At 40.9% G+C, this 13816-nt stretch overlaps 1 protein-coding gene across 5 annotated transcripts in view; it reads left to right on the forward strand.

The window, feature by feature from the left end:
• vps8 (VPS8 subunit of CORVET complex) overlaps nucleotides 1-13816 on the forward strand; it is a 734009-nt gene that overhangs the window by 11842 nt on the left and 708351 nt on the right. For 2 of the 5 annotated variants that reach the window (XM_041200655.1, XM_041200658.1), the window contains exons 5-7: nucleotides 2972-3004; nucleotides 4922-4976; nucleotides 7122-7127. In XM_041200655.1, the coding sequence (XP_041056589.1) occupies nucleotides 2972-3004; nucleotides 4922-4976; nucleotides 7122-7127 (94 nt within the window). Of the gene's footprint in view, nucleotides 1-2971; nucleotides 3005-4921; nucleotides 4977-7121; nucleotides 7128-8009; nucleotides 8129-13816 lie in introns of those variants that run through there. The other 3 variants (XM_041200657.1, XM_041200659.1, XM_041200660.1) reach the window with 2 other exon arrangements.

Consider the following 13816-nt stretch of genomic DNA (forward strand, 5'->3'; position numbering starts at 1 on the left):
CTATGTTCAAACAGGAGCAGGAAGTGGATCATTCATCCCACTGAGCCTGCTCTGCTGTTCAGTAGATCATAGCTGATTTCATCGTGGCCTCAGCCCCACTTTGCCTGCTCCTGCTTTCCTCCAAATCCCTTGACTCCCTTGTAGTTCAAAAATCTGTCTTACTCAGCCTTGAATAAATTCAATGAAGTAACCTCCACTGCTTTCTGGGAAAGAGAATTCCAAAGACTTAGCAACCCGCTCAGAGAAGAAATTCCTCTGCATCTCATTCTTAAATGGGAGAGCCCTTATTTTATTGTGGCTTGGAGTAGACAAGAAGAAGAGAGGCTTGTATTAATTTAGAGCCTTTAAGACATAAAAATATCCTGTAGTGCTTCACAGTCATGTAATCAAAAAGAAAAGCACAGTTGCCTAGCAGAGGTACAGTGGTTATGGCACATTGCTGTGCACAGCAACATTGTAGAATGTGGACTCCCTTCCACCATCAACAACAATTAGCATTTGCAAAATGCTTCAGGGGCTTATAATCAAATATAGATGCTGAACTAAGATATTCAGTGGGAGTGCTTGGCCCATGAGATGGGTTTTAAGGGGGCCTTAAAGGTTAAGATGGAGGAGCCTGGGGAGGAACTTTGAAAGTGTGGTGTCAAAATGTGTTTGGGGGAAGGGGAGAATGATGTGCAAGAGGCCAGAGGAATGCAAAGTCCTGATGGAGGGAGGGAGGAAGCTGGGTTATAGGGCTGGAGAAGGTTATATAAATAAAAGAGGCATGACTATGAACTGAATTAAATATGAGGATGCAAATATTATATTTGAGGCTAAGGTAAAAGCAAAAAACTGCGGATGCTGGAAATCCAAAACAAAAATAAAAATACCTGGAAAAACTCAGCAGGTCTGACAGCATCTGCGCAGAGGAACACAGTTAACGTTTCGAGTCCGAATGACTCTTCAACAGAACTAAGGAAAAATAGAAGAGGGGTGAAATATAAGCTGGTTTAAGGGGGACGTTGGGACAAATAGAGCTGGATAGAGGGCCAGTGATAGGTGGAGATAGCCAAAAGATGTCATAGACAAAAGGACAAAAAGATGTTGAAGGTGGTGATATTATCTAAGGAATGTGCTAATTAAGGGTAGAAAGCAGGACGAACAAGGTACAGATAGCTCTAGTGTGGGTGGGGTGAGGTGAGGTGAAGGAATCAAAAAAGGCTAAAAGGTAGAGATAAAACAATGGATGGAAATACATTTAAAAATAATGGAAATAGGTGGGAAAAGAAAAATCTATATAAATTATTGGGAAAAAAAGGAGGGGGATCGGAAAGGGTGTGGGGATGGAGGAGAGAGTTCATGATCTAAAATTGTTGAACTCAATATTCAGTCCAGAAGGCTGTAAAGTGCCTAGTAGGAAGATGAGGTGCTGTTCCTCCAGTTTGCGTTGAGCTTCACTGGAACAATGCAGCAGGCCAAGGACAGACATGTGGGCAAGAGAGCAGGGTGGAGTGTTGAAATGGCAAGCGACAGGGAGGTTTGGGTCATCCTTGCAGACAGACCGAAGGTGTTCTGCAAAGCGGTCACCCTGTTTGTGTTTGGTCTCTCCAATGTAGAGGAAACCGCATTGGGAGCAACGAATGCAGTAGACTAAGTTGAGGGAAGTGCAAGTGAAATGCTGCTTCACTTGAAAGGAGTGTTTGGGCCCTTAGACAGTGAGGAGAGGGGAAGTAAAGGGACAGGTGTTGCATCTTCTGCGGTTGCATGGGAAGGTGCCGTGGGAGGGGGTTGAGGTGTAGGGAGTGATGGAGGAGTGGACCAGGGTGTCCCGGAGGGAACGATCCCTGCGGAATGCCACCGGGGGGGTGGGGTTAAGGGACGATGTGTTTGGTAGTGGCATCATGCTGGAGTTGGCGGAAATGGTGGAGGATGATCCTTCGAATGCGGAGGCTGGTGGGGTGATAAGTGAGGACAAGGGGGACCCTATCGTGTTTCTGGGAGGGAGGAGAAGGCGTGAGGGCGGATGCGCGGGAGATGGGCCGGACACGGTTGAGGGCCCTGTCAACCACCGTGGGTGGAAAACCTCGGTCAAGGAAGAAGGAAGACATGTCAGAGGAACTGTTTTTGAAAGTGGCATCATCAGAACAGATGCGATGGAGGCGAAGGAAATGAGAGAATGGGATGGAGTCCTTACAGGAAGCGGGGTGTGAGGAACTGTAGTTGAGGTAGCTGTGGGAGTCGGTAGGCTTGTAATGGATACTGGGGGGCAGTGTATCACCAGAAATTGAGACAGAGCAGTCAAGGAAGGGAAGTGTCAGAGATGGACCATGTGAAAATGATGGAGGGGTGGAAATTGGAGGCAAAATTAATAAATTTTTCCAGGTCTATCTCCACCTATCACTAGCCCTCTATCCAGCTCTACTTGTCCCACTCCCCCTTAAACAAGCTTATATTTCACCTCTCTTCTATTTTTCCTTAGTTCTGTTGAAGAGTCATACGGACTCGAAACGTTAACTGTGTTCCTCTCCGCAGATCCTGCCAGACCTGGTGAGCTTTTCCAGGTATTTTTATTTTTGTTTTATATTTGAGACGTTAGGAGACTGGAAGCCAACGAGATCAGTGATGAGTGGGATTTGATGAAGATTAGGATATGGATAAGCTGAAGTTTATAGAGGCTGACCAGGAGAGAAGTGGAACAGTTGAATCTGGAGGTGACAAGGGCATGAATATAAAATTCAGCAGCAGATGAATTTAGGTATGGTGAATGAAAACCGTGAATAACAACGAGCACCATTAACCTCACTTTTATTTTGACAGAAAATTATGGCCCATTGTCTTATATCTGAAGTAACTTACGAATTTTCTGTTTAGTGATCTCATGTTGCCATCAATGTAACCAAATTTAAAAACAAGGTGGATTTTGAGTACAGCAACCAGTTGGTGAGATGAGACTACGCCATTGTCAAACCTTTTACTTTCTGTTTTACAGGATAGAGTAGATGCAGGATTGCCCACTGCTGTTGTAAGTACATCACTATATATCACCATCCAAGCCTACATGAATATATTGACTAAATATTTTGTTAAAAAATGTGTAGAATTTATATCTGTATGTCAAGAAGAAAAATAGGAATTATTGAGAGGTGAGTAGAGTTGGTTATTTATTAACTGGACCTATGTATGATAATGACAACATTAGGGAAGATTGCAACTCCAAAGCTGCATAGTGTCCGTTGTGCTGATGGAAGTTAGTGTTTTCCCTTTGCCTGAATCCTGCCACATAATCTTTGTGGAAAACAGTTAGGCAGGTAATAAATATGCTTACTTGCCCATTAACTCTGATTTATTTGATTCATGCCCCTTTCCCTAAACAAAATCTTTACTGAACTCTCAGGAGTTCCTCAGGGTAGTGTCCTCAGCCCAACCACCTTCAGCTGCTTCATCAATGACCTTCCTTCCATCATAAGGTCAGAAGTGGGGATGTTTCCTGATGATTGCACAATGATCGGCACCATTCACAACTCCTCAGATACTGAAGCAGTCCACGTCCAAATGCAGCAAAACCTGGACAATATCCAGGCTTGGGCTGACAAGTGGAAAGTAGCATTCGAGCCACACAAGTGCCAGGTAATGGCCATCTCCAACAAGAGAGAATCCAACCATTGCCTCTTGATTTCAGTGGCATTACCATCACTGAATCCCCCACTATCAACATCCTAGGAGTTACCATTGACTAGAAACTGAACTGGACTAGCCATATAAATACTGTGGCTACAAAATTAGGTCAGAGGCTGAGTATCCTGTGACAAGTAACTCGCTTCCTGACTCCCCAAATCCTGTCCTCTATCTCCAAGGCACAAGTCAGGAGTGTGATGGAATACTCCCCACTTGCATGGATGAGTGCAGCTCCCACAACACTGAGGAAGCTGGACACCGTCCAGGACAAAGCAGCCCCGCTTGATTGGCACCACATCCACAAACATTCACTCCCTCCACCACTGACGCACAGTAGCAGCAGTGTGTACCATCTACAATATACAGGAATTCATTAAGGCTCCTTCGACAGCACCTTCCAAAACCATGACCACTACCATCTAGCAGGACAAGGGCAGCAGATAGATGGGAACACCACCATCTGGAAGTTCCCCTCCAAGTCACTCACTATCCTGACTTGGAAATATATCGCCGTTCCTTTACTGTTGCTGGGTCAAAATCCTGGAACTCCCTCCCTAACAGCACTATGGGTATACCTACACCACATGGACTGCAGTGATTCAAGAAGGCAGCTCACCACCACCTTCTCAAGGGCAACTAGGGATGGGCAATAAATACTGGCCTAGTCAGCGACACCCACATCCCATGAATGAATAACAACAAAAATTCGAAGACCTGTGTATGCATTCCACTGCCCCTCTCAAAATTGGGCCCATATTTGCACTTTGTGACTGGTGTAATTTAGCTTTGATCTCTCCTGTCCATACTGTTTTGGCTTGAAAATCAGTTTGCATTGGTCAAGCCTCCCGGCAAAGCAGTGTTGGAGTGACACTGGCTGTTGTCGCTGTGGGCCTGGAAAAGCCTGGCTCTACATTTAGTTGGATTTACCTCAAAATAGTACCCAGATTTGCAGTCCTGTCCTTATACAACAGTGTACCTTCGAAAGTACCACAAGCAGTTCTGTGGACGACTTGCATAATGGGAGATAAAAGTTAAAACAGGGAGTTACTAACTTTTTTTGGCTGATGTATTTGAATGTAGTTTAAAAGGAGACAGGGAAGGAATACAACATTTCTCGAATTTCTCGAGCTGTGCTGTTGTCTTTAGAAATAATGGAATTTTTGATGCACAGAAATTCAACATTGCTGGAATGTGAAAGAGCATATTGAAGCCAAGAATCTCTAATTGTATTTGTTTTTTTTTAATATATTTTATATTTCTCTAGGTTGTATCAAATGTAATAGCAGTGGGAACGTCACATGGACTGGCGCTTGTATTTGGTAAGGTAGAAATCTTCTGTAGCCTTTCTAACTGCTCCATTCCTCAAAGTAACAAAACCTAATGGTGTTTGTAGTATTGAACTGAAAATTCTTCAACCTGCTGATAATCTAAATACTTTAATTATGCCTGCATGGTGATGTATTTTCAGGAACTCTGTATTTACACTTTGATGGTGCAAATGTGTGTTGTATGTTACTTTAATAGTTTTCTTTTAAAAATTGTACAAAGATGATGAAAGAGGGCTAATTCTGCATTTGGGCAATTCTAACAAATTGGTGCTCTGAGGGAACACAGAACAGAAAATCGCAGAGCCCATGTATTCTGTTCAGTGAAATGGACAGTTGGAAAACCGTGGGCTGCAGGTTGATACTTTTCCGACACATTCCCTGTGAGTGCTGATCTTTCCTGGCAGTACTTGATTGTGGAATTTAGCCCTAATGTTTAAGCTGGTTTTCTTGGAAAGAGCTTAAGCAAGTCTCTCATATTTGAAAGCTCCATTTCCAGACTGTGTGCTTCCTCGATTTTGTTGCCCTTTAGTACACAACGTGATCTCTATGCGGAAATTTGTAGGGCCACTGCTTATATTGCCTTTGTACTAGTTACAGGGAATTGTGCGAGAATGGCTTTTCTCTTAATTTTGTACCCTGTCATTACAGGGAAGCATCTAATTACCACTCGCTTGAGATTGAGAGTTCAGCAGAGCAGAGGGAGTAGTCAACATTCCTTCATACTATAATATTTCAATTGGATCTTCTAAAATAAATGCCCCACTCACTGAGTAATTATGGTTGATGTTTTGACAGTACTCTGACCACCACTATTTTCCAGTTAGATTTTGAATTTCAGGATTGTCAACTTGCCCCCAAATTCTACTGAGAGTCTAGTGTAGAGGATAACAGTAGTCTAAAATGCAGGTGCCTTTTAGCTTTGGGGCATGTATTGTGTAAAGTATTTCGGTTTTGTTCCAGTGGGGGATAAGAACATTAACATTGGTCACATTTCCAGAGTACAGAGGATGTTTCCTCTCCTGGGAGAATCTAGAACTAGGGGGTCACTGTTTAAAAATAAGGGGTCTCCCATTTAAAACAGAGATGAGGTGAAATTTTTTCTCTGAGGGTTGAGAATCTTTGGAACTCTGAAAAGGTGGTGGAAGCAGAGTCTTTGAATAACTTGAAGGCAGCGGTGGATAGATTCTTCGTAAGCAAGGGGGTGATAGGTTATCGGGGGTAGGCGGGATGCAGATTTGAAGTTGCTATCAGATTAGCCATGATCTTATTAAATGGAGGAGCAGGCTTGAGGGGCTGAATGGCCTACTTCTGCTCCTTGTTCGTATGTATTTAAATAATGCTGAATGGTGTCATCATTATGAATTGCTTTTGGAGTGCAGAGGCTAGTTATGGAGGATATGCTCTTCATCGTTTGCAAGTTGCCTCTACTTGAAGTGTCAGCTTGACTTAGTGCTGTGCAATTTCACCTCTGAACCAGATGTTTGCATGTTCGAGGCCCCTACCAGGATGTGTAATTTATGCTGACAGGATAGCAAAGTCTTGAGGGGGCATTGCAGCAGTGCTGCCTTTTAGATGAAGTGTTACCTTCCTCTTCAGATGTACGTAAAAGATCCAGTGCCACTTTTACAGCAAGAGCAGAAAGTTTCCAAGCCACTGTCCCTCCCTCAAATAACTCCACCAAAATTGGTGATCTGGTTTGTTGTCAGCTGTGGGTCTTTCTGCGTGCAATCTGGATGACATTTTTGTCTAAATTGCAGGTACTCCAAAAGTAATTTGTGGAAGCACTTTGAGATTTTTCTTAGTGATGTAAAAAGATTATATAAATGTATGCCTTTCTTGTCTCATTATGAAACACAGTAAGCCTAATGGTCCTACTTGTCTGCTTTCTTTTGATGTAAAAGATTACATTTACGGGAAGTCATTTAACTGCCTATGTTCTCTTTGTGCAGAGATACTTCATGTAATGTTGCACCAACCCTTTCTGATTTGCTGTTTTTCTCCTATGTGCAGAGTGTTGTGTTCTCCGTATATTATAGAGGATAAGTTTATCAGTTTTTTTTATGTGAATTGTGCCGATAATGCTGAACACTGACTTGTGGTCTCTTCTTTCTCCTCCTGTCCTCGTGGATGTAATAGGAAAAGGTACAGAACACAGAGGTGTGGGTGTACCTCGGGGCTTGCTTGCTTGTTGCTTCTTTACAAACTGCTGCTTCAATAATTGACATAAAATGGGGTTCCAAGTGCTGGTGTTGTAGGTTACGAAATTCTTAATTTTGAAATATTGTATAGATGTTCCAGGCTTTTCTATCAAACTGTCTTCGCTGTACATATACAATGGGGTATACATCACAGGTCAACAATATGAGCAACAGAATTGTAACCATTTCCTGGTTTCTGATTTTATTTCCCCCTCTTATTACAAACTTTATGTTAACAACATTTTCTCCTTAATCTGGAATTATCCCTGAAAAATAGACAAGCTCTAGTTAGTCTCATTATTATCAGACCAGAGTACAGGAGCAGAAAAACCCATTTTGCTTTGTCTGTTTTGATGGCTTTAGAATTGAAAAATTCAGTAGAATATACAGTTCACTACCTATATCCCTCAATTGATTTTCTTGTAAGGTGTCTGCCCAGCTTCCTCTGAAAAAACACCCTTGTGTGAATTATATGAATATATATCTGATTTGTTCATTCATCTTGCCTCTTCTCCTCTTCATTCCACGCTGTCTTATTGCCATTCTTGAGGCAGTGCTAACCAGCTGCTCAGGATTCACCTGGAGCATCTTGAATTTGGTTGTCTTTGCTTACCATAACTTGCTGTTCCGTTGTACCTGAGAAGTCCACACCTGTTAACTGAAAGATGCTTAATTCAAATTACTGGACAATTTAGTTTTGAGGATGCCAAGTACTTTGAATTAAGAGGAGTAGACGGCCTCTGAATAAGACCTATCATTAATCCTATCTTATTTGAAATAAGCAAACTCGGCTTCTGTAGTCTCACCTTGTAGCTTGGGTGCCTAATGGTGGGTGTTAGATGGGGAGCTAACTGCTGCACCTTTCTCTGTGCCATGATGTCCTCCTTGAAGTATGGGGCGGAATGTTCCGGCCCTGTCACCACAGGGGCAGGGCCAGAAAATGCGGTAAGCCATTCAAAAGTTCATTGACCTCAGCGGGGCTGGAAGATCTTGCCAGCAGGAGAGGCTGTAAAATTCCACCCCTAGTGACTAGAGCTGCACACACTGCTCCAGATGGGGATGAACAACTACCCTGTCCAAGTTCAGTGTTGCATTCTGGTGTATTTCACATTCTATACAGCTTAACATTCTACTGGCCTTATTAACCTGCTACACAGTACTTGTCACTGCTGCACTCTGTAATGTTGGTTTCAGTGGTGACTGAAATGAAGTATTGGTGCCGTACAGTAGTGATATGGCTCAGCTGCAGTATTTTGTTACTGGCAGGTATACCCATTGTCTCTACTAGCATAGGTGTGCCTAATGAATTCGCTGCTATTATTGTCTTGGAATGGGAGGAAGAGTGGAAATTGTAACTGTTGGAGATATTTGGCAAAAAGTAAATTATTTTATATTGCATTTTCTGTTAAAATCATTCTCTTTAACCCAATAACTGTTACTAACGTTTTATTGAAATAATCATAAAATTAATGGTTTTCAGGCAGGCTAATGATTTTATATCCTACCATAGCTGTTAGTGTTTTTATTAGTGGTAAGTTGTACTGGAACAGTGCTGGTTTTCTGGTGATTTCAGAACTTGTGCTCAAGAATTTTGTTATTCCAAGAGTGAAGCAAAAAATAGTATTTAAACTCATTTTTTTTTGTAAATTATCTTTTTCATAATAAAGGTTTTAAAAATGCTTGCATTATTGGTGTAAAGGAGAGTAGAAGTTCAGTGAAAACTTTTTGTTTAAAATATGTCTTTTTTTGAGATTCTGGTCCATAATTTGGTCTGAAATGAGGTGGCAGATTTGAAGTTTAGCTAAATTATAAAATGCTGTGATATAACCTGATTTTGCAGATTTTTCCACGTTAAAGGCTGGCACTCGGGGAGTGATCAAATGCTGCCAGTTTCATGGCTATCTCTGTGTGTAAGAGTGTGTGTGTAAGAGTGTGTGTGTAAGAGTGTGTGTGTAAGAGTGTGTGTGTAAGAGTGTGTGTGTAAGAGTGTGTGTGTAAGAGTGTGTGTGTAAGAGTGTGTGTGTAAGAGTGTGTGTGTGTAAGAGTGTGTGTGTGTGTGTGTGTAAGTGTGTGTGTGTGTGTGTAAGTGTGTGTGTAAGTGTGTGTGTAAGTGTGTGTGTAAAAGAGTGTGTAAAAGAGTGTGTGTGTGTGTGTAAAAGAGTGTGTGTGTGTGTGTGTGTGTAAAAGAGTGTGTGTGTGTGTGTGTGTGTGTAAAAGTGTGTGTGTGTGTGTGTGTGTGTAAAAGAGTGTGTGTGTGTGTGTGTAAAAGAGTGTGTGTGTGTGTGTGTGTAAAAGAGTGTGTGTGTGTGTGTGTGTAAAAGAGTGTGTGTGTGTGTAAAAGAGTGTGTGTGTGTGTGTGTGTAAAAGAGTGTGTGTGTGTGTGTAAAAGAGTGTGTGTGTGTGTGTGTAAAAGAGTGTGTGTGTGTAAAAGAGTGTGTGTGTGTAAAAGAGTGTGTGTGTGTGTGTAAAAGAGTGTGTGTGTGTGTGTAAGAGTGTGTGTGTGTGTGTGTAAGAGTGTGTGTGTGTGTGTGTGTAAGTGTGTGTGTGTGTGTAAGAGTGTGTGTGTGTGTAAGAGTGTGTGTGTGTGTGTGTAAGAGTGTGTGTGTGTGTGTGTGTAAGAGTGTGTGTGTGTGTGTGTAAGAGTGTGTGTGTGTGTGTGTGTGTAAGAGTGTGTGTGTGTAAGAGTGTGTGTGTGTAAGAGTGTGTGTGTGTGTGTAAGAGTGTGTGTGTGTGTGTAAGAGTGTGTGTGTGTGTGTAAGAGTGTGTGTGTGTAAGAGTGTGCGAGAGAGAGTGTGCGAGAGAGTGTGCGTGTGCGAGAGAGAGTGTGCGAGAGAGTGTGTGCGTGCGCGCGAGTGTGTGTGTGAGAGGGCGAGAGAGCATGCGTGAGTCTTAATGTAGACCATTTGTCCATCCCCTGTGTGTGCAGTAACATTGACCCTGCCTCCATCTCTCTGATAGGGAGGGGTTATTAGAGAACATAATGCTTTTCTACAAATGGCTGTTAAGAAAAAAGTAACATATTTAAAACGAAGTTGGATAAGTTTCTGAAAATGGATGTGTTCTGCATTTTATCATTCTATAAAAAGCAGTTTACCAGGTTTTACATGTTAGCCAAACTTCAGGTGTCAGTTTACTTCTTTGGAAGCGGAACGCTGTAATACTATAGCATCTGTGTTATAGGATAACAGTTCAAACTGTAGATAAAGTGACTTATTAAGAGAAGAAGAAAGCATTAAACCAGTTAGTAATTTGGTGGTAGCGTAAATTAATAGTACATTTCTACTGGAAATGCTTGGACCCCAACATTAGCTCTGGGCAGATAAATCTTCACAGTTTGGGTCAAAATCCTGGAACTTTCTTCGTATAAGCACTGTGGGTTATCTGCACTACATGGACTTTAGGGGTTCAAGAAGATGGCTCAGTACCACCACCTTGAGGATGAATAGACATGGCCATGGAATTGTGGTCTTGCCAGTGACACTTATATCCCATGAATGAATAAGATAAACTGCCCAGCTGGAGTTCTCCCACTCAGGAGAGAGTTTTGCACAGTGCATGGTTACTCTCTGCATTCTGAATATTTAAATTAACTTTGCACAATTGGGGTAAGGTGGGTGAGGGGCTGGGGGTGGTGGCATCGAAGGGAGTTCTAGAGCAGTGTTTAAGCCAATTTTGATCGTGAAGTGCAAGTTATGTACCATGCTGTCAAACCCAAAGGAAGCTCTGCACAGATTTTCTCTCAAGTCAGGCTCAGGTCTAACTCAAGAGTTATCGTATAATTTTCCTGTGCTGGAAAGGGAGAAGCATGCTTCACAACAATACTAAAGTCATAGCACAAAAGCATCCCAAATGACTTATATATCTAATCTTCAGTGTTTCTTAATAACCCACCTACGTGCTGTTCTTTATTACTGGCTTGTAGGAAATTGGTTAGTGTTTGGGCTTCTTGCTGATATGTCTTATTTATGCTTAATGTAAAAACTCAGCTTCCAGAGGCAAACTTGTGCTTCCTATAAATTAAAACTGATCTTTTCCGAGAAATAGGTTAGACATAATGGCACAGAGTGAGCAATAATCCCCTATATGGGACACAACGAATACTATAGCTGCCCTGGTGCCCTCCAAATCTTTTGGAAAATAGCATCTAATGAGCCACATTATTCAGGCTAAAAATCAGTAATACAGTTTTTTTTATAAGAAGTAAGATTACACAGAATGAAGAATAAATTAGCAGATAAACATACGAAACAAACGTGTGTTTCAGGACAATAAAAGTTCCTAAGTTTTATCAATTATCTTTAGTGATGTTGGAACATGAAAAGCTTAATATGAGAAGTTAATTTCATGGAGCGTGCATGAGCCCCAAATCCTGTGGAGTAGGATAGCTGAAGAATGTGAGACATTAGCTTGGTCCTTCATCATTCCTTCCTTTTGTCCAAGTTGTGTTAGAATGAATTCTTTGCTGACGTGATTAATTACATCTTTTTAAAAGAAAAAAGATGGTGTAATATCCCAACTTTGAAATCCTTGTACAAAATCAAATCATGTTCAAAATACATAGCAGGTCAGGCAGAGAGGGAAGCAGAGTTAAAGCTTCAGGTCATTAGTGTTTTCAACACTTCTGTTTGCCTGTTTGAAATTTTTGCCTGTTTTTGTTTCAGAACTAGAAACCGAAATGGGCGAGTGAAAACCTTTAAATATTAATATCGTAAATCTGTGATTTGTTTTTAGCAGCATCGTTTCTTATTGCAAAAATAATTAAATATTGATTTTATTGGTAGGAATTAGTGAGACAACATGGGCATTGACCTATTCTACTTACTTTGGAACCTGACCCTAAATTATTAATGTTGAGTTCAAACCTCACGTCTTTTTACGTCAAAAGCTACCTTTAAAATACAGCATGTTGGATAGTTTTATTATTATAACTAGTATACAGTGCAGCATAAACTGATCACTGCTGGAAGGTACAAGGAATTAGAGCAATCAGCCGAGGCACAGTACCACTCTGCCTTACTGAGTTGACAGCAGATGAAGGGCAATTGGAGAATGTGATAAAAATTACCTTAGCAGTTACCAGTGAAAGATTGTCACCTACATTTGACCAATTCTCTAATACTTTTTGCCGGATGTCACAGATGCATAAACCCTTTTTACAGACTCGATGCAATATCATTTATGGATTTTTTTTTACATTGGGAGCGAAGCTAACTTGACTTTTTTGTATTGCAAACCTGATGCTTCGTTGCATTTTTTTTTGATAATCTGAAGTTAATTGTTCTTATTTATAAACAACTGAGTCAAACCACGAATTGTAGGCTGAAGGGGAAAAGTGTGAATATATTTTTAAAAAAAATCTGAAAGTGGGATTTTGGATGAAAAAGAAGAAGCTTTTAAAATAATTTTTTAAAAACAAAGAGCTTTTACACCCAAAATATGATCAGCATGCAGTGCTCATTTTATATCAGACTTTCCTTAATCCACTCGAAATTCTGCTTTGATCACAGTCTTAGCTTTTCTAACTCGACTCTCATCGGAATTTTTAAAAATAAAAATGTGGACAAGAATAGGCCATTTGAATTATCAAGTCATTTTCTTCTTCAAAATAGTTGCAATTCACTCTTTGATGGATTGTTAAATGTTATTTAAATGTTTGGGAACATGAATCCCGCTTACGGTTGTGGGTTCAAGCCCCACTCCAGGGAATTGAACCCATCATCTAAACTGAGATTTCAGTGCAGTGCTGGGATGCGATGTTAAACAAAGTCTGCCTTTTCAGGTACACAAAAAAGATGCCTTGGCACTGTTTGAAGAGCAGGGGTCTTCTTCCAGTATCCAGGATAACATTAGGAGTTGTTACAGTGGTGAATACTGATTCAGTAGCAGCCTTCAAAGGGAATTGGCTTGGAGAAAAAATTTCAGGGATAGGGGAAAGGAGCATGGGATTGGGACTATCTGGAATTTTCTTTGCAAGAGCTGGTATAGACTTGATGGGCCAAATGGTCTCATTCTGTGTTTTACTAGGCTGTGATTCTATGATTTATCACTCAATCAGCATCTACAAAACAGATGAGCTGGTAATTTATTTCATTGCTGTTGGTGGGAGCTTGCTGTCTGCAACTTGGCTGCTGCGTTTCACACGTTACAACAGTGATTACAGCCTACAAGTAGCTGTACTTCATTGGTTATAAATCCATTTTAGGATAGGCTTCTGGGATCATGAACAATGCTGTATAAATGCAAGCTCTTTATTGCTTTAAATATTTTCACTTCACCTTGCCACTCTGTATTATACAGGGTTTTTTATATAATGTAAGTCCTTTCCCCATACAACCCTGACTGTTCTCTTTCCCTAATGAACATTTCCATGGTTTCAGTATCTTATATCTCTACATGTTCTTACGTCCCTCAATCCCTTTTCTATTTAGCTGATTGTAAATAAGAAGGCGTTAATTGGCACATTGTTAATTACATCAGTCGCATGCTTATTTCACATACCTGTGCTTGGGTATGGGGGAAGCACAGTTTGTCAGAATGTCTACTATCTTACCATTAAATATGCTGTTTTAAATCATGTGGTCTAAATTAAACCATACAACTCCTTTGTCCAAAAAGAGTTCATAAATATTTTTG

This window comes from Carcharodon carcharias, chromosome 12 (genome assembly GCF_017639515.1).
Source record: "Carcharodon carcharias isolate sCarCar2 chromosome 12, sCarCar2.pri, whole genome shotgun sequence".
Taxonomy (NCBI): Eukaryota; Metazoa; Chordata; class Chondrichthyes; order Lamniformes; family Lamnidae; genus Carcharodon; species Carcharodon carcharias.